The 21,439-nt window shown below is 42.4% G+C and overlaps 1 protein-coding gene across 3 annotated transcripts in view; it reads right to left on the bottom strand.

The window, feature by feature from the left end:
* Positions 1-1,440: 1,440 nt before the first annotated feature.
* si:dkey-91i10.2 (uncharacterized protein LOC555224 homolog) overlaps positions 1,441-21,439 on the bottom strand; it is an 84,814-nt gene continuing 64,815 nt past the window's right edge. For 2 of the 3 annotated variants that reach the window (XM_047369856.1, XM_047369855.1), the window contains exons 3-8: positions 17,319-19,012; positions 10,936-11,131; positions 8,845-9,052; positions 5,882-6,471; positions 3,974-4,119; positions 1,441-3,674 (exon numbers count right to left, since the gene is read on the bottom strand). In XM_047369856.1, coding sequence (XP_047225812.1) covers positions 2,849-3,674; positions 3,974-4,119; positions 5,882-6,471; positions 8,845-9,052; positions 10,936-11,131; positions 17,319-18,952 — 3,600 coding nt within the window. In that variant the 5' untranslated portion in view covers positions 18,953-19,012 and the 3' untranslated portion in view covers positions 1,441-2,848. The remainder of the gene's footprint in view (positions 3,675-3,973; positions 4,120-5,881; positions 6,472-8,844; positions 9,053-10,935; positions 11,132-17,318; positions 19,013-21,439) is intronic. The other variant, XM_047369857.1, reaches the window with a different exon arrangement.

The following is a 21,439-nucleotide window of genomic DNA, read 5'->3' as shown; positions in this document are numbered from 1 at the left end:
CATATATTTTAGATTCATTGCACATTAACTGAAATATTTCAGGTCTTTTATTGTCTTAATACAGATGATTTTGGCATACAGCTCATGAAAACCCAAAATTCCTATCTCACAAAATTAGCATATCATTAAAAGGGTCTCTAAACGAGCTATGAACCTAATCATCTGAATCAACGAGTTAACTCTAAACACCTGCAAAAGATTCCTGAGGCCTTTAAAACTCCCAGCCTGGTTCATCACTCAAAACCCCAATCATGGGTAAGACTGCCGACCTGACTGCTGTCCAGAAGGCCACTATTGACACCCTCAAGCAAGAGGGTAAGACACAGAAAGACATTTCTGAACGAATAGGCTGTTCCCAGAGTGCTGTATCAAGGCACCTCAGTGGGAAGTCTGTGGGAAGGAAAAGGTGTGGCAGAAAACGCTGCACAACGATAAGAGGTGACCGGACCCTGAGGAAGATTGTGGAGAAGGGCCGATTCCAGACCTTGGGGGACCTGCGGAAGCAGTGGACTGAGTCTGGAGTAGAAACATCCAGAGCCACCGTGCACAGGCGTGTGCAGGAAATGGGCTACAGGTGCTGCATTCCCCAGGTCAAGCCACTTTTGAACCAGAAACAGCGGCAGAAGCGCCTGACCTGGGCTACAGAGAAGCAGCACTGGACTGTTGCTCAGTGGTCCAAAGTACTTTTTTCGGATGAAAGCAAATTCTGCATGTCATTCGGAAATCAAGGTGCCAGAGTCTGGAGGAAGACTGGGGAGAAGGAAATGCCAAAATGCCAGAAGTCCAGTGTCAAGTACCCACAGTCAGTGATGGTCTGGGGTGCCGTGTCAGCTGCTGGTGTTGGTCCACTGTGTTTTATCAAGGGCAGGGTCAATGCAGCAAGCTATCAGGAGATTTTGGAGCACTTCATGCTTCCATCTGCTGAAAAGCTTTATGGAGATGAAGATTTCATTTTTCAGCACGACCTGGCACCTGCTCACAGTGCCAAAACCACTGGTAAATGGTTTACTGACCATGGTATCACTGTGCTCAATTGGCCTGCCAACTCTCCTGACCTGAACCCCAAAGAGAATCTGTGGGATATTGTGAAGAGAACGTTGAGAGACTCAAGACCCAACACTCTGGATGAGCTAAAGGCCGCTATCGAAGCATCCTGGGCCTCCATAAGACCTCAGCAGTGCCACAGGCTGATTGCCTCCATGCCACGCCGCATTGAAGCAGTCATTTCTGCCGAAGGATTCCCGACCAAGTATTGAGTGCATAACTGTACATGATTATTTGAAGGTTGATGTTTTTTTGTATTAAAAACACTTTTCTTTTATTGGTCGGATGAAATATGCTAATTTTGTGAGATAGGAATTTTGGGTTTTCATGAGCTGTATGCCAAAATCATCCGTATTAAGACAATAAAAGACCTGAAATATTTCAGTTAGTGAGCAATGAATCTAAAATATATGAATGTTAAATTTTCATCATGACATTATGGAAAATAATGAACTTTATCACAATATGCTAATATTTTGAGAAGGACCAGTATTTCACTACTGAAAGAGGTTAAGAGCTCCATTGGATTATACAAAGAAACTTTGTTATAATACGCTCAGCCTTCCTGTTATCAGCTGAAAGTCTCGCTCTTTCAAGGTCTGAATGAATCACAAAGATGTCTCACAATGTTGGAGAAAATAATTTCCTTTAAAATAGCTTTTTCCACCTTCAACTAAATTTAAACACCTCAGGAATATTGGAAATAGCTTCACACAAAGGTTTATTGTTGCAAGCTCTGAGGTGTGATGCGTTAATCTAATGGAAAAAAGATTAGATTATTGATATTCTGACCAGCTGGTCAACAGTCAGGGCTGATCAAGCTGAAAATCGGCTGATTCTGGTCACCAGATGATTTCTCGGTGTATCTCTAACTAGCACTTTATGCTTTCTATTGGACGCAACCAAACAGGTAATCTGACAAAATTTTTCATTACTGCTTTTATGACAGCAGGTGCTCTTGGTTTTAAAGACAAAATAAAGACTTCCTTGGTGTTGCAGCAAAAAGAGATGCCTCAGTCATCCAGCCATCTTAAACAGATATCAGAGGTCAGACAAACCTGCCACAATGCCCAGTAAAATGATAAAGACGGACCAACAGCAGAATATTAGGGTATTAACTGCATATTAAGTAGCTACTTCTTTAAACTGGCTGAGATTATTGCTGTTCTGTGAAATTTCATCGGAACACAGACACATCGGTCTGTTCTCAGCCCGATGGAGAGGCTCTGCTCCACTGCATCTCAGGCCGTGAAAGTTGTTATGCTGCCTACAGACAGTAGAGGGCGGCACACAAAGAGGAAAGGGCAGTGACAACAAAACATAAACCACAGAAAAAAACCACCGGAGAAATCTTCACCTTCTCATACCAGAAACAAATGGTTTGCAATTCTCACTGACTTGTGTAAAAATTACTTTTTCTCTTTTTTTTTTTTTCTTTTTGCAGCCAATCATGTTCAGTCATGCTTTTCATCAGACACACCTTTAGGTACTCAACAGTCTATACAATCAAGGCTGGCAAGAACAGCCCAAGTATTTTTTGGTTGTTCAAAAAAACTGGTATTTTTCCCATTTTTTGTAACAGCTTCAAATTAAATCTCCATACAGTTTCATGGCGCACTTACTGCTTCATAGGAAAAAAAGTGCTTAGTTTTCTCACAACAATGTGAGACAGATTGTATGATTGATTACTGAAATCTAACACATCAGAAAAGAGGTGTTTCTCAGAAAATGTTGTCAGCTGATTTCTGGATTTGAAAAATTTTGGATTATTTACAGTAGAACAACGATGTTGTGGAGGCTCGCCTCAGGAACGCGTCTGGTTGGCGTTGATCATAATGTTGGGCAAAGCGTTTCGTCTTTTCCTCCAGGTGCCCAAGTCTCGGGCGTACCTCTTGATCTGATGGAACCACTGTTGGGTACGGGATTTATCCGAGGCACGGAAAACAAATGACTCCCGCCGGATGTCAAGCACCTCGAAGGTGTCCTCGCAGTCTGGATCCGATGAAACCACGCAGTTTCCAAGACAGATTGGCTCTCTCAGCACTGCAAATTTTCCACTGCTTTTATCTTTGATTAAGACCAACACTCCATCTCGAACGCTCTCCACCATGCCTTCCCCCTGTCTTCCGACCTCAGTTGCCCACCCTGGGGAGTCCCCCCCTCGCTGTGTCCTCACCATCAGCAGACTCTGCACGTTCTGGAACTTCAGGGCCTTGCTGCCCTTTTTTAACCACTGACCATCTGCTGGCTGGGACAGCTGCAGAGGTCCCTCCATGACAAACCGGGTGTTTTCTCTCGCCCAACCCACCGTCTTCATCGACACCTCTCGCATCTCAATGTTAATGACCTCCCGGTTCTTGCGGCTGTCCCGCCGGAATGAGCGTAGAGACCAGGTGACGCCGTTGCCCTCCTGCTTGGTCTTCATGTTAATGTGCTCCAGGTGGGACTCCACTCGATTCTTGGCCTCCCGGAGGCGTGTGTAGTCTGGGTGACATTCAGGAGTGACCTTGATGATGCGGCTCAACAGGAGTGGGTACTTAGTAACACGTTGGAGCGGCGCCATGAGAAAAGAGCGTAAGTTCATACGACGGAGTGCAGTGTTGTCATTCTGGGAAACATCCAGGAATATTCTGAAATGAGAAAGAAGAGGAAGTTTGTAAAGCCAGTGCATGTCTTGGGAAATTAAAAACTTTATTAATGGGTGTCATAGAACAGCCTGACTCTTTGGTGAGATGTGGTTCAGTCTGAAAACATGAATCATTGCAGCTTAGCTCTTAAAATAGACCTTCCTCTGAATAAGTGATAACTCACTGTCCTATCCATTAAGAATTACACAGAGCAGCTGTGGCAAAAACAGGAGAAAACTCCCAGAACAGCTTCTCCGTCATACAACCCAGCAGGGAGAACTGTTCTTGGTCTTTGTGTGTACCTGAGCAGTTCTTTCTCCTTCTCCAGCGTGTTGAGCATGTTGACCGAGGTGGACTGCTGCAGGCAGTAGGTCTGGAAGGCTGGCAGCATGTTGACGAACTCAAGAAAGATTTCTCCAATGTATACAGTCAGCAGGTCATCATCACCCTGGAAACAAATCACGCACACGCAATTAAAATTAAACGTAATCCAATCATGGTCACCCAGACACTGTGAATACAAGGTGACAAAATGGACGATTTTGGAGTGTTCAGTACTTTTGTTGGCTTATCGAACACTCAAAATGCTTTTATACTACAAGTCATATTCAGCCATTTACGTATCAATTGGGGGTGGGAAAAAAAAAAGAAATTTACGGTGCATCGAGATGTGGACATGCACGACTCTGCTTTGCAAAAAAAACCTAATCACAACTCAGTTATCTTAATGTCAATTTAATATTTTTTGAGGAAACCAAAACCCATAACTCAGCAGTGCATAAAAGCAGCACCTGGCTAGTTTATGGTGAATATATAAGGTTACAGGCACCAAATCCTGCAACTTCAGCACCTCTGCATGAGAGCCACATGATGTGTAAAACTAAAAAGAAACAACTTGAAACATAACAAACAGAAACTTATATCAAACGCTTCCACCTGACGGAAAGAGCTGATCACCAGCTGCCATAAACCGAAAGACTATTCAGCTAGTGATTTCAAAGCGTTCTCTTAAGTCAGAGAAATCAAAACTATTTTCAGAATTCATTGCAACTTTTACTGCAAAGGATCTGCCCCCATCAGGAGGTACTGAGTATGATGGAACTTGCACTGCAGAGCTCTCTTTGGACTCCACACCTCACCTAGAAGATATTACACACAAATGATGAACCACATACATTAGAACAACACCAATAATAATAGAATAGAATAACAAGTAGGAAGGCTAGCTCTAGCATGAAATGCATAGAAAGCTATTGCCATGGAACCATATGTCTGATGTTGTGAATGAAACTCACAACCTCCCAATTACCAGAAAGCTACTTCAACAACCCCACAAAGTCTGTCCTGTTGCTTTTAATTCAAGCACTATGGAAAGAAAGGTGTTTCTTAACAATGTCTGAAGAGTACGTAGTTGTGTCTAACATATCTGTTAGAGCAATGAAATGTGCAGTTTGTTGGCAAGGACAACCCTGTTCAACTTCAGAGGAACACAAGAAGCCCATACCCTTCGCTTTTTCTGTTCTACAGTTTTCCCTCCCAATCTCCTCCTGCTAATGAGGCTGTGATCCATATGCAGTCAGGTAACAAATCCTAACTGAAACTGCAGAAGAGACAGTGATTCAGACCATTTGGAGGCTCCACTGGGTCTGGTTAGTTAGTTTAACTCAGATATGATTGATTTTAACATTGTGCACTCTTTGATTTTCATTTTCAGTGGAAAGGAGTTATGACCGAGTACTTCTGTGTTAACCTGTACATATGTCCTTGACAGAATCACTGACAGACATGTTGGTGCTATAAGCTTTGCCTACTCTACTTATTTTTCTTTACCATAGAAAGTACATCTACTCTAGTGTTTCTGTGTTTAGTTGCGTCTCTTTCCTGGATGGAACCCCTGACTGAGTTATGGTGCTATAAGCACCAAAAACTTTCCTTGTGTCCCTTACAAGGCTTGTGTTTAAATGCAAACTTCTTATGGCTTTCTTCTTACTTCTGTTGCCTAAATGCCAGATTGAAAGAGAGTACGACTAATAGTCGCTGTGGATCTTTACAGGTACATTTTCACTAACTTCTGAAGGCAATTTGTTACACTTTGATTTCAATTCAATACATACGTATGCCTCATTTAGATTTTTTGGGGGGGATGCTATAGGTAGATGTTATCAAGATATGCAAATTTTTTATGTATTCAAAAAGTATAAGAATGTAACCTGGTCAAAGGCGTGGTCGATGTTGTCCTGCAGGTGTTCAGTGAAGCGGTCGTTAACGTCTATAAGCTCCTGAACGTTACTGAACACCACAGCAAGCTGCTCGGCGTTCAGCAGGCCCGCGCTCTGCATGGGGCAGTAAAACTCCTCCTTGATGATCCGCAGGTCCTCGCCGTAGCTCGACTCTGTGTTCAAGAACTCCAGGATGGCCTCCTTGCGCTCGGTCCGTAGCTTGGAGCAGCGCTCGCACATTCGCTCCGTCCGCTCCTTGGAGACCCCATCCCTCTGTCCACAGTCAGGGCATGGCCTCTGGGATTCCCATGCCCTTAGAGAGGTGGATGGCCTCTTCCAGGTGCGGGACAGGCCCGGACCGATGCCACTGTCCACTCGCTCGACTTCAGCTCCCCTGGTTCTGCGGTGTTGTCGGGGCTCGCGTTCCTCCTCATCCCGCTCATCACTCAGGCCCACCACTCCGCTGTCTGAGCTCAGGCTACTGATGGTGCTCCAGCGGTGCTGGCCGCAGCGAGTCACACCCAGAACCGCCTGCCGCTCCTCGCCAGGTGGCTCAGAGTGACCGCGGATTGCAGCTGGTGCTGGAAGGAAGAATTGACAATAGTCATTTGGAACTATGTTTTAATAAACTTTTTGATTTTATCATAGTGCTGAGTTCAGCTAGCCTAATGGACACCTATTAAATTTAGACAACTAATTACTAGTAGTGTCCAGGCGAAGAAGCTATTACAGATATCATCTTTCTCTAATAATTAGATGCTGAGCCCTCCAGTAAAAACGTAACCTTTGACCATATGGATAAAAAGTCAGTACTCTTGTGTATTGACACATACTGACAGACTAAATGAGTCCAAGTTCTTAAATGCACTATATTGCCACAAGTACTGGGTCACACCACCAAATCAATGAATTCTGGTCTTCCAATCACTTCCACGGCTGCAGGTGTCTCAAGCTTGGTGTGAATAAACTTGACTGGCCGCACAGAATCTTGACCTCAACCTTCTCTAACACCTTTGGGATGAATTAGAGCAGATGCTGCAATTCTGGTTTTCTCATCTAACTATGAACACACTCCTAAACCTTGAGGAAGATGTTTACAGAATAGTTGAAGTTGCTGTTGAAGGCAACGGTGGGTTCATCAACAAACTGGATCTTATAGATTAAGAATAGGATGTCATCAAAGTTTATTTACATGTAACAGTAGACAGACAAATACTTTTGGTAATATAGTGCATTTCCCATAAGCTTGCATTTGTAAACAAATGCAATAAATAAATGTATTCTTTATTTTCTATTTCTGGAAGAGAGACAACATCATCTTAACATTCGGTGTTCCTACATTCTAGCATTCTGGGGCAGAGCTTTTTTTGATGGAGAGAAACATGGGTAGCATTAGCTGGAAGAACAGTACATTTATGGAGGGGTGAGGTAAGTGACTGAGTAAAAAGGTCAAAATATTCAGATGAGTAAGCACAGAATTCCTTAAGAGATGTTCAGACAGATCAGATGAATGTGGTAACCAGGAATACACCTTCCCCGATGAGATGAAGGTGACAAGATGAACAGTGAACTGGGGCCACAAAATGTCATAGAGTCAGCTTAAATGAAGAAAGAGCCATGGTGTTTGAAATGGGAGTGGGTAGTTTCTACATGGAAGATAAATCGACTTGGAAAGTCAGTGAACCCTCAATGATTTAACTAACGTCAAGGCTGCGAGCTCTGACAGTGGGATTCATGAGGGTTGATATAAAAACAGGACAAGCTATCATGACAGCACTCACTGTCTGGAAATTATTACATAACCACAAAAAAAAACAGTTCACAACACTAGTATCTGGCAGTTGGCATCGATTGACTCTCTGTCTGTGACATTTACATATTATACATTCAAGGAAAAGGCAGGAAAGCTCTAAATATAAATGGTTCTACGCAAACTGAGCCTTTGTGCCACCTGTAGGAATGTAACAAAATCAGTGATGTCAGTAGAGAGGTTGGATATGGTCAATGAAAAAGATCCCTAATACAGAAATAATCCTGATTATGTCATATATTTTATTCTAAAACAACTAAACTAACAACATGGATATTCTACATTCATAAACATTATGTTTGTATTGTCTCAGCTCAGAAGTTTAGTTAATGTGGATGTCTTGCTATTGTTTCTGAAATGCTATGCTCATTTGTTCGGCACGGTTCATCCTGATCCAAACCCATTTCTTTCAACCCAGCCCTTCCTTAGTCTCAACTGTTCTTCTCTTCATTATTCATCCCAACATCCTTATACTTTCAATCCTCATCTCAACCTCCTTCAACCCTCATCCCTGATCCCACCCTCCATCGGCCCTCATCGCTTATCCCAACCTCTGTCAAACCCACATTCTTTAACACAACCTCCTTCAACCCTTATTCATCATCTCAACCTCCATCAACCCTCATCCTTAATTCCTACCTCTGTAATCCCTCATTGCTCCTCCCAACATGCTTCATCCCTCCTTACTCATCCCACCCGCTGTCAACCCTCTTTCCCTATCCCATCCTCCTTCAATCCTCATCCCTTACTCCCATGACCATCATTTCTCATTCTTCATCACAAACCTCCGTAAACCCTCAATCTTCATCTCGGCCACTTTCAATCCTCATCCCTTCTTCCAACCTACTTCATCACTAGCCTTTCAACCCCCATGCTTGCCACCTTCAACCCTCATCCTCATCCTGGCCACCCTCACTCATTTCTTTTTCATCCTCTATCCCAACCTACTTCATTCCTCATCCCTACTTACTTCATACCTAATTCCTCCTCATAATGTCTTTCAATCTCAAGCCCTACCCTTTCCATCCCTAGTCCCATCATCCTTCATGCCTTATGCCAACCTCCCTTTACCCTCACCCCTACCACCCTCATTTCTTTCATCCCTATATCATCCCTCCATTTCTCCTACATGGTCTTTACTTACCACTGTCTCTGTCCCTGTCTCGCCGATGACTATGGAGCCGGGCAGCGGCGGCAATCTTCATCTCCAGCTGTTTGCGCTTGGAGGCATCAGCTGGCATGGGGTCACTGTAGTGGGGCCGGAGGCGGCACTCCCGCTGCGCTCTCACCGTCTCGGCCAGCTCATAGGCTGCGTCCGAGCTGGAGCGCCTGCAACCCAGACCTGTGTGCTGCTATAGGAAAAGGGCATGAGTATCAATGGAATGGACACATCTCTCTGGCAACAGGTGAAATGGGCCAAAGGTTCTCAGAAGACATTAGGTGATGAATGATGAATTGATAAAAATATGTGTTTAATGAGGTGTATCTCAACAAATTACAATAAAATTGGAAACTTCATTACACACACATCTATGGTTTACAGCTAATGAAAACCTGGAATTCAGTTTCTCAATTGGAATTTTACATAAAACCAATAAAAACTATTTTTTAATACGGTACTCAGATTTCAGCCTAATGTAAAGTACATCTTTGTAGTATACATCAATGCACTCAATACTAGGTCAGGCCTTTTGCTTGAATTACTGCATCAATACAAGCAATCAGCCTGTGGGCATGGTACTGCCAAAACTTAAACAGGCTTTGATGCACAATTCTCTCAAGGCTGCAATTGCACCTGTTGTTTTTGCCCCTTTTTCAATCACCCTTTTCCTTCCACTCAACTTTCAATTATTAAGCCTGGATACAGAACGACCTGTGTTTTGGGACCTACTGTGGGACCTGCTGTGAAGTCACCAATCTTCCTCTTGACAGTGTAGTGTAGGCCAATTTCCACATTCCAGTATTCTAATGTTATATTCAAATTTTTTGAGAAATTTAACTTTGGGTTTTCATTAGCTGTAAGCCATAACCCTCAAGGTTGACAGAAGTAAATGTTTGAAATATATCACTCTGTGTGTGATGAATATATACGCATCTGTAGAGAGAGCTTTCCTCTGCAGTGTCACAACGTTTTGCTGTGATGGTGGCGTTACATAACAGCTCTAACTTATCCCTCTGATCCCAGCTTGTAGTGCCAGGAATCCCAATTTCATTCTCAGACGCAACACTGACTTCCTGGCAAGGAACGTAAGCACCACAAGCCACATGTATAAAAATGTTCTCATCACTACTTGAAATCACACAACCTTGAAGATGAAAAACCACTTGTGAGTCACAGTCTTCTGGGCTTTTCTGCAGGTAATGAGAGGAATTCCCAAAACAAAGCAGAATCCTCACATTCCCTCATCAAGAGATGACCTGAGGAGCAAGGTTCAGCCCTGCTTATTTTCTCTGCTCACTATATAGAAATTGCTCATATCAAATTTCAATGACATGTATAATATTAGCTTTAAATCAACATTTCTTTTCTTCAATGTTGCTCTAATAGCTATCTACTGAACATGACTGAAAGGTGCACTGAGATTGTCATGCCTTTTATGTCAGATACTTGTGCAGAGCTAGCAGTGATCAGGTAAAATAAGAATAATTAATATTCTAGTGAGCGATAAAACAGCAGCCATTACTTTGGGAATGCAGAGGCAAGCGATGCAGCAAAATTTGACACGATAATGGAGAAAAAAGAAAAAAAAAAACGAAATGCACCTCGACATCTGTTCTCTACACTACCTCCAGACATGCAAATCGGGATGCAAGATGCCACTCTGTGCCAGTCGGGATCTTCTGTTCTGCAAATGCAGCGAGGAGCGCAATGCTAGCTGCAGCCAAACCAACAGAAAGAAGGAATGAAGCGCGGACTTATCAGCAGCAACCTGATGCCAGAGGAGTGTCTTAATCCTGCTTTTTATTCCATCCTCAGACTGTGAGCTGCTGCTGCAGCTGATGTTGGGAGGACAGAGAACTGCATGCTTGCTCGTGTCTAAGCAAATACCTCTGCATAAAAGATCCACAAGTGATGTGATTGTTAGTGTCGCAGTCTCCTTGCTTGTCCCAGTCATCCCTGAATACCAAGGGATTAAAGCACTTCGGTTTGCTGCAGAGCAACATCGATGGGTGCAGATGTAGTGATGCACAAATAACATTTCAAAACCAGATAGCACAAAACAAAGGTCCTTACGCATTCTCCTGTCTCCTCTCCTTCTGCTTCTTCTGTAGGCACCTCGTCGCCAAACTCGGCTCTGCAGGCCGTTGCCGCCGTTGCCATGGCAACGGTGAGGAGCTGATTGTCAGCCGAGGGAGTGGTGATGTCACAGCCTCCGTCCCGGTCACCTGACAGCTTGACAGGGGCCTCAGCGGAGATCTCTGCACTGCAGCTGGTGGGGAAAAGAGGAAAGAGGTGAGGATGGATGGACGGACGAGGAAGAGGATGGTTTAAATGAGAGCGTGAAGAAGAATAAGAGGAAATTCAAAAGAGGGAGGGGAAAAAGGCACAAAAAAAAAAAACTCAGCAAGCATGCAGCAGGGAGAGGAGGGCCAAAATTATAATTCTGGAGAAACGCTTGTCAGCTAACAGCTTCCCTGTCACTCCCTCTCCAGTGCACATACTCCTTCTGCTCCCTGCTGAGTTGTCTTTCCTCCATACCCATCCTCCTCTTCTTCCACCATCATCCCTCAAATCCCCAAACACCTCAATCAATGCCCCTGCTTTCTTCCTACCCCCATCCCTCCTCCGTGGCTTCTCCTCAGAGGGATTGTAGTTAGGGACATCAGTGCATATTAACACCTGGACCCTGGGACCATGTGGGTAATTCCTGCATGCAAGAGCAGACCTTCCCAACTTTCATCCTTTGTCTGATAACTGGACAAGTATTGTCACCACACACAACCATTATATGCTCTGACGAATCCCCAAAAAGCCAAACAACTGACCTGCAATTAAAAATGTTGCTCAGCACTGTGTATGCCCTTTAAACACAGAAAATGTGTTTTTAAGACAAGATAACAAATATGCACTTTGGTGTCAAGACCAAACAGTAATAGACTGCACTAACCATGAACTGTGTCAAGTCTGTTTACAGAAATCTGGAGATTTTTGTTACAGTTCACTCTCTTCTTCTCTCCTTATCCCTGACTTTGCATATTTCGAGTTCGAGTGGTGGTGTGTTGGTGTTAAGAAATTCTTTGTTAAAACATCTGTTTTATTATCTTTAATGGATATGTGCTGATTTTTCAATAAAACAATAACCTTTTTTTAATGTTTTTTTTGCAGGATTATTGACATTATTTTTCTCAGTTTTTGACAGTCAGTTGACAGGAAAGGGGTGGAGAGAGGGGGAAGGCATGCAGCAAAAGGTTAAAGGCCCGGGACTCTAACCTGTGATGGCCTGTGCCAAGAACTAAGGCCTCCGAACATGGGCCGTGCATTTTACCCCTGCGCCACTGCCGCCGCGCCCACTATTACCGTTTACATTTAACAAAGCCATAGAAAATCTGTAGTAAATAACTATTGATCCATGGAGCCATAGAATAATGCACAGGTCTTTAAATTCTGCTTGTATCATTATTCTCAACACTAACTTCCTCACTAGCTTATTGATCTGCCTAGTGAGCTTTTGCGGTCCAGAAGCCATGAGTGCAGAGCAAGATATTTATTGCAAATCTTCCAAAGGAAAGGAAAAAAACCTACATCTGGCATACATTTTTGAGATTTCAGTTTTACTTGAATTCGAGGTGTTTGTGTTTCTTGAAGATCAGCAGCTTTGGTGGACCCAGAGGAACGGACTATTATTAAGTCTAAAAAAATGTCTGTGGCAGATGGTTAGTCTTGTTGTTTATATCCCACCACTAATAAAGATGCATCTGAGGGACGATCAGAGAATACAGCAATGCTGAATGTAATCTCATCACTTTTCTGTCAAGTAGTATCTCAATTTACTACTCAGAACAATAACTAATAATTATTCTATCGACCAGTTATTTTTTTTTATCAACTATTTTGCATGTTTCAAACAAATTCACAATGCAGTATTCACCCCTTGAATAGTTTTTTTCCTTTTTGTCATTTTAATGGGATTTTTGCGACAGACCAACACAAAGCAGTGCATAACTGTGAAAGTGAAGCTGAATTATTGATGGTTTTCAAAATGCCCAAGACAGCAATTGAGAAAATCCATAAGAAGTCTATTTTAGATTGTTATTGATAGATGAGACCAAAATTAAGCATTTTGGTACAAAAGCAAAACCTTATATAAGGAGAAAATTTGAGGTACAAGAATATTTTTTCTTCCATTTCACAATTATGCAATAAATAGATTTTTCACATTAAATCCTATTATACCATATGGTTTGCGGTTGTAATGTACCAAAGGTGAAAAAGTGCTAACACTACACTGTACAAAACGTCTAATGATAATTAGGAGGAAAAAAATACCAGGCACTTTACTTTGGATTTCTCTCACTGAAGAACTTTTTCAATAAACTACTCTAATCTGCAGTTTTCTGTTATCTAACCAAAAAGCCAGAACAGCACAGAGAAGGCATCCAAACATTTTAATCAAAACGGGTTCCAGTGTGGCAGAAGGCCATAAGGACAAAAGCAGCCCCAAGGATGCAGCTCTGATGAGCCCAGTCGGTTCAAACTGTCATTAAAAGGGCCTCTCTCTCCTATGTGCTGGATTAGCTGTCATGACCTGGATGATGCATGGGGAGCAATAACCTGTGGCTTAATTCATCAGGAAATCGCTGTTTGTGATGGATCACCTCTCAGCGCGGCAAGATGTGACAATGAAATTAGGCGGGCTGTCATTTCAACCGATTAATGCATCACCGAAATAAATTCAATATATACATCTCTTTCAGCGGCGACGTCTAATATTGATAAATAAAGGGAAAGCATATGCACATATAAACAGCAGACACACTGTTCAGTTTCACACTACAGTCACCCAATGCACCTTTATTGCAGTGCACAGTTTATTCAGTGGCACAATTTTAATGCGTTAATCCATCTGAATCCTTTAATAACCCTCCAAGGTATAACAACATGCTTATTACAGGAATACTGCAGCTAGAGGAGAATTATTCTCAGAATGCACAATGTGCTGCATGATACAAAGAGGCTTATGGGTGAAAGCCAAACACCGCAGGGTGTGGAGATCACACAGAATACGTTCATGTTTAATTAATAAATCTTCAAGTTTTGAAACATGCTCTGAGCCTCAGGTTTGAATTTAAACCACAAGAGAGTCAAGTGTGTTGGATTGTGGGTATTATTTGAACATAAAAGAAAAATCCAGTCTGAACAAACAGACCTGAACCTAAACTGCAGGATGTCGATGGGCTTCACTGAGTGGTTGAAATCATTATTAACCTGGCTAAGGAAGCAACTGCATTGTGGAGCAACTTTTGAATGGAACAAAATTTTGCACTTTATGGTTTTCCTTGTGGGCAGCATCCCGTGGGCACATCTGTCTTTTTATGCTGTTAGTTCCAAAACCATTACTTGAATTGCTGCGCACTAATTCCACACAATAGTGATCTCTTCCGCTGCGCTCTCTAAACCTTCTGTAACACTTTCTCAGAGCAGCACTCCTTGATTTAAAGTATCGGACAAATTGAACATTCATTTGAGTTTTGGAGCAAATTGCCTGCTTGCCAACACTCAGCATCATGCTGCAAATCACAGGACTCCTTGTCTCATTAAAACAAGAAGTAATAATTTCAAGTCAAACTGACCAAAAGTGAATTTCATATATATAAAAAATGCTATGTGTGGTGGAAAGGTAACACTATACATATCACCCTGAACACATGATGGTGTATAGTGTGTTCAGGGTGAACACACTATCCCATGATGAGACATGGTAGTGGCAGCATCATGCTATGGAGATTAGGGCTGCAACTAACGATTATTTTGCTAATCGATTAATCTGTTGACTTTATTTGATTAACCTTTTAATAGTCAGATAGCAAAAGGTGGTTAATAGGAGGTTTTTAACAGAATTTGAACCAGGTGAAGGTAAAGCTATGCCGCTTCAGGAGTTCTGAATACAGCATATTTACAGACAAAGAAAGTTTTTTGCTTTAAATGCAAAATGTATATATTTTTTGTACAGTTTTGGCATAATTACTGCTCTTAGTTGGTTGTTCTTTCAGCAAATTGTTGTTTTACAGTCTGTATACTCCAGTTAATCATTATTTAATAACTAAATTAGATGACAATTATTTCAATAATCGATTAATCACGATTAATCCAATTAATTGTTTCAGCCCTGATCTAGTTGCCTTTTTTCAGCAGCGAAAGGGAAGTTGTATAAAGTTGATGGGAAATTGAATGTAGCCAAGGAGCCAAGAGGCACATGGCAGATCTGGAGGAGCTGCAGGGATTCATAGCTCAGGTGGGAGGATGTGTTGACACGACCACTATTAGTCATGCATGCCCTGATGAAAGCCATACAGCAAACGTGTGGAAGAAGTTGAATTTCCAGCCTACATGAAAAATGGTAACTGTAATGGAAAACCAACACAGCACATCATAGTGAAAACACCATTTCCACTATGAAACATGGTAGTGGCAGCATCATGCTGCTGGGATGCTTTACTTAAGCAGGGACAGGTAAAGAGTTGATGGGAAGATGGATAGAGTTAAATACAATTATTTCTAGATTAAATATGTTAAATCTGTTAAATCTGGAAAAGACTTGAGACTGTGGCAGAGGTGCACCTTACAGTTTCACTATGTTTTGGTTGGCTATGTAGATTGATTACAAATACAGCTGTAGACCTACACATTTATTCTCTTTTCTGTGCACATAAATTCTTCCACTGCAGGTACTTTTCTGCAGACAAAGAACAGACAGTGAGTGAGACCCCTGAGAGTCGGATAGAGATACAGTCTGTCTCCCGTCTCTCACAGGCTCCAGCCTGGGTTACGTTTATATTACTAAACAAGCCAAACTAAGAAGCTCCTCTATGCCCGAAAGTCCAACAGACACAATAAATAGAGGCCTAAATGTCAGAACAGGGTGATAAATTACACCCTCATCCTGTTTGCCCTTGATTGGGATAAACAACAATGGATATATTCATTTATCCATCTAACAGCTGATACTGAGAAAAAAGGAGAGGCTGGGAAACAGTGAGTCTGCAGAGGCACCGCCAGTTCTCCAGTCTGCCATGGCTCATGTCAGCCTCCCGCCCACAACCTCGTCTGCAGAGCCAACCCTGTTAACTCCGACAGGTGTTAGCACAATAACTGAGATAAATCGATATCACAACAGCATGCGCTGCCTCAAACAGATGGAGGAGCACACACTGATGTGATGATCTAGTTTTGCATAACACACAAACATGATACTGTGCGCCTACAGCTCAGTACTGAACCTAAAACCATGTTTGTGGCTGTAACAGCAATAAGGCTCGGATAATTAGCACCGTCAGAGCTAATTTCACCATCACAGGGATCAACTGGATGTCAAAACAATGTCTTTTCCAGCTAAACAAAAATCCTTGGATGTAGGAAAAGTATCACAAAATGTTAAATAGAAAAACATGGGTGATCCTAGATCAATTAAATATTATCCTGTTAGTTGGGCTGTACGTACATTGAGAAATTATAGTTTTTCCTTAACATTTATTTATTCACGTTTGTTCATGCAGAACATTTTGAGCATCCATTCACCATTTGCCTGCATACCTGGCTTTAAAACCAAATTAATACGTAGCTCTGTGACTGCTAGATGTGTTAACTGGACATAGGCTGCAGAAATATTTTTAATTAGTTATATAAATACTACAGCTTCATCCTAAATGTTCTGTTTGCCCTGGAAAACATATGTATGAATTCAGACTGTATTGCAGAACCATAATGTCACATTGAAAAATCTATTTAAACTGAATGTATTTAGTCAGAGAGGAAAAAATCTCACATTAATACATTTGACCTGTGCTAAAATTAGTTAGCACCACTGACAAAAAATGAGATGGAAGAACATTTTCAAGTGAAACACAGACATTCATTTCTGTTAGTCCCTCTTCAAAATGGGAAAGACAAGAGAATGTGCTATCCTATTACGATGTGTGTGTGTGTGTGTGTGTGTGTGTGTTGTGTGTGTGTGTGTGTGTGTCAGTGTTTATCAGTCAGGAAACTAGAGGCCAAGTCAATGCAGTATGCAACAGGTAGGGGCAGGTTACCAAAATGCAAAATTGTTACAGAGAAAGCAAATGTCATTTCAACTAGTTGCTTGGTTCGAGACAACTGACAAATGAAGTGGATTAAAACAATAAATACCAAAAATAATGCATTGCAATGCTATAAAATTTAAGTTTAGTAGAAAAAAATGTTATATTTCATTTTGAACCTGAAAAGCCCTTTTCATTTAGAAATTATGAATAAAAAAAGTGTTTTTTTTTTAATCAAAGTCCTAAAATATATTTTTCAAATATAATGTGATTTTAGGAATCCAAAACCTTTAAACCTAAAGTATATTAGTGTTTTTGGGTCTATATAACCTTAACAAGATGAGTCACATACTGTAAATCTGCCCCAATCACCTGACTAACCTTTTCTTGATGAGGTCGAGTGCCGATCCGATGAGCCCATCCTTCATCTTATAGATCTTGGCTCCATATTTCGACAGATCTGTCCCCTCCAAGAGTAGCGCCGGGCAGCAGCTGGAGGGACGCCCCCAGTTCTCTCTGTTGGCAGGGAAGGGAACTGACCCAGCTGGTTCCAGACTACTCCTCCTGCGCCTGGCGCTCCTATCATCTCCTCCGACAACAATGGCTTTGTCCTGGGCTGTGCAAGCCTGGGGCTGCAGGGGAGCCCGTGGAGATGGGCCTGTTCGGATGGGAGAGTTCCTGCTGGTAACAGAACTACAGGAAGAAGTGGGAGCTGAGGTGCTGTTACTGGTCACCAAGATTAAAGCAAGTCTATCTGAAGAAGTGACGATTTGAAGGGCTTTGTCAGTTCTGGCTGCATCTTCACTTGTACTCTTGTCCCTCTTGACCTCTTCAGAATTACCTTTCTGAACTCCACTGGGTCCCAGCAGAGGCTCGGTCCGATCAGAGAAGGGTCTGTCATTTTGCGGCATGTCATGTATTATAGGCACCCCAACAACTGTTGTAGACTCCTCGTTTTGCTTTCCCTCCCTCTGCCTCATTCTCTTAAACTCCTCAAATGTTGGGATGTACAGACGTCCCACAGGAGGTTTACGACGCTCACAGGCAGAATCTGTTCCACTGGGGTTCCCTGCAATGCTGTCTGTTGTGTATGATGTCTGGACCACTTTTGGACTAGACGGAGAACTTTGGATGGTCAGGTTGGGGCTGCTATTCTGCCGCCTGAGCTGTAAACGCCTCAAAACTTCCTGCTTGATCTCTTCTGGAGATGTACGCATTGTGCATGGTGGCCTGGAACAAACACCCTTTGAGGACCCCTGAGGCACACCTTCTTGTTCAATGGTAACAGTATTTGGGCTCACCTGAGGCCGGAGCGGGAAGGGCCTTAAAGGTTCAACTGAGGATCTTGCACTCTGCAGACGGAGCTTGTCCCTTAGTTCCTTTCTTGTATCCCATTCGTCAACACCGCCTGGAAACAGCAGTTGAGGGAAGAGTGGCAGATCCTTTCTGGGAAGCCCACGTCGAGGAAAAAATGCCAAACTCTCTGGATTGGGTACCAGCCCGTGGGCACCCGGTACGGATCCATCTGGAGACCCGTCGTACCAGTTGCTAGAAGACGTGTACTGTAAAATAAACTCACTGTCCATGCTTCTACAAGGTGCAGCATTGAGTGCGCACAGGCCAGAATCTGCTAGGGTGTTCCAGCTCAAGTTCTCCATACTCCTGTAAGGCCTGCTGCCGTTGCTTCCAGTGTCGATGCAGGAGCCCAGGACCATCCCCTGCCCTCGCTCTAACCCCAGAGTGCCTTGGCGGCTAGAACAATACCTCAACCCCAAGTTGGTGAGTAAAGTGCTGCTGTTGCACCTGGCCATCAGTGGGTATGACGGTGCATGGAAGGGTCTGTGGCGGGGGAAAGAGTTCAAGGGGTCTGGGGACAGAGGGAGGTTGGCGATGCAGGGCTTCATGTTGATCCTGAAGCGCAGGGGAGAGCTGCAGCCAGCAGGAGAGCTGGCGGAGAGAGCAACAGAGGAGGTGGAGGGGTAGTCACATGTTGGTGGAAGCTTCACGTCTGGCATGGCTGTGGGCAGAGTGATAAACCCTCAAACACACAGAGAGCAGATAATAAGTATGGCCACCTGTAGGGGCAAAAGCACAAAATGATTATGATGTTTCAGAATACTTAATTGCTTAATATTGGCATTAATATGCCAATACCCCATCAACTTTTCATATTTTGTCATTAAACAACCACAAACTAACAGATAGTATCAAATGAACGGAAAATAAACTGTGGTTTTCAAAACAATTAACAACTTTAAATCTGAAAAATAAGGTATTCAGCCCCAACTTGATGCATTATCAGATGTAAGCTCGGTAAGGTTGGATGGATAACGACCGTACATAATGACTTTCAAATCTTGCCATAACTTTCCAGTGGAATTAAGTCTGTACTTTAACTGGGTCATTTTCATCCACATGAATATATTTTTTAGGGTCGCTCCCCTGCTACAAAGTCCCAGTCTCACGTCTTTTGCCTTCTATCAATTCATCACTTTTCTAGTACATGCTGAGGAAAAGCATTCCCACAGCATGATGCTACCACTGCCATGTGTCACTGCAGAGATTGTGTTCAGGGTGGCGTGTAGAATTAGTTTCTCTCTATGAATAACTACCAAAAAGTTTTACTTTTATCTCTACAGACCAAAGCCACTCACCTATAAAAGTCAGATTTGTGCCAACAGATTTTCCCACATGAGCTAGGGATCTCTGCAGCTCTTCCAGAGTTGGATTTCTTGGTTGTTTTCTTGTTTCCTTATCCTGTTATGTATGTAGTTGTGACTCGTTTTTTCAGTTTTTAAACAATGAATTAAACAATGAAATGCTTAAAGCTTGGACAACAGTTTTATAACCTAACTCTTTATTATTGAGGTGACTTCTGAAGGCAATTTGGTTGCACTGTACTTTTTTTTAGGAGTGTCAGAGTAAAAGAGGAGCTATATACAAAGCAGTCCAAACAATTTTATTTGTATATCATTTTCTTTCTATTTGACAGTTTTGCACGTGTTCAGTTTTTATGCTCTTTAGGCCTTTGGATTAATTATGAGTATCAGTCAGAGTTTTTTTTAACAACCAGGTGGACAGCAGCATCCATGAATATTGTATACCCACAGTCCAGGACAGAAATTTTGCCCCTGAAGCGCGTTTCCTCCACCAGAACAATCACTTTCATTTTGTATAAACGCCGCCCTGTCTACCCCTTCGGGGGTTTTCTTTTCTCTCTCTCTGCAGCTGGAATAATAAGAGAGGGATTATTGCTCCACTTGCCAGGCTATTAAAACATGACGATTGAGAAACAGATACGAAGAGACAAATAGTGCAAGACAGAGCTGCTACAGGAGACAAAGATGGGACAGAGAAATGGGAAATGTAACGTTGAAGGGAAGCAGTAAGTTGAAGGGACAGTAACGAACATGGCTGCTTGGCCGACCACTGGCTGCCAACTACGCTCTTTCCCTCTGACTAACCAGACAGCACTTGACTATTAGGAGCCGAAAGAGCAGACAAGATGGTACTGGGTGTTCTATGACTCTTCATTTCTTTCTGCAATGAGTAAAAATCACGTTGACCACTTAAAAACCTCTTCATCAGCCAGATTTCATATTCTGTCTGCCACAGTCGGTAGTGCAGGGTTAGAGCCTGATTGGGGATGTGATTATGAATCAGGGACTCAGAGGGCTCGTCCCTGATGCCTCATGTGAACAGCAAAACTCAAATATCATCTGCAGACTCTAATGCCCACCTAAAACAAAGCATCAACAGGGTGCCGCCTGACTCTGCAGCTTTAAGCTAATAGATGTATTGCAATTCCTTACATGGATGGAAGTAAGCAGGGTTGTGATCAGAGTCAATTAGTGGACGGTTTCCTTTAAATTCAATTTGTGAGCTGCTTAGTGAATGAAATTAGCTAATAAACAAAAAAACAGAACCCTAATTTATTGATTGTGACTGAGACTCGTGCCGCAGTTGGAAAACACACCATTTAAGAAGCTATACACAACAGTACCTTTAAGTACTTTGCTAAAATTCAGCATGCCTCCTGGAGGCCTGTTAGCTTTTGGACCCTCTGCATAACAATGCTGACACCAAGAAGTTAGACTTTATTTTGGTCTTTTAAAGTTAGTCTTGATCAGTACTTCTTCAGTCTGAAAGTCTTTTTTTGCACTTTGGCTTATTTTTCATCCAGACTGCCGTAAAAGATAACACACCAGTCTGGGTCCTCACAAGTAAAATATCAAAACGTTTGCCCAGCATTGGAGTTCAGAGTGGGAATTCTTTGCTATATTATGCAGTGTACTGTATAACAAATGCAGTGACCTATTCTGGAAATATCGTCAGACTGCAAGGGATGGATGGATGGATGGATGGATACAACTTTTAGAGCACAGGATACAGAATACATTTTAAATACGAATGCTTTTTCCTACTATATTCTCTCTATGCCTATTCATCTAGATCTATGATACACCTAAATCAAGTTATGTACTTTTCCAGACTGTAGGGAA

The sequence above is a fragment of the Girardinichthys multiradiatus genome, chromosome 7 (assembly GCF_021462225.1).
Source record: "Girardinichthys multiradiatus isolate DD_20200921_A chromosome 7, DD_fGirMul_XY1, whole genome shotgun sequence".
NCBI lineage: Eukaryota > Metazoa > Chordata > Actinopteri > Cyprinodontiformes > Goodeidae > Girardinichthys > Girardinichthys multiradiatus.
Note: the sequence above shows the minus strand (reverse complement) of the source record. Positions and strands in the feature narration are given on the sequence as shown.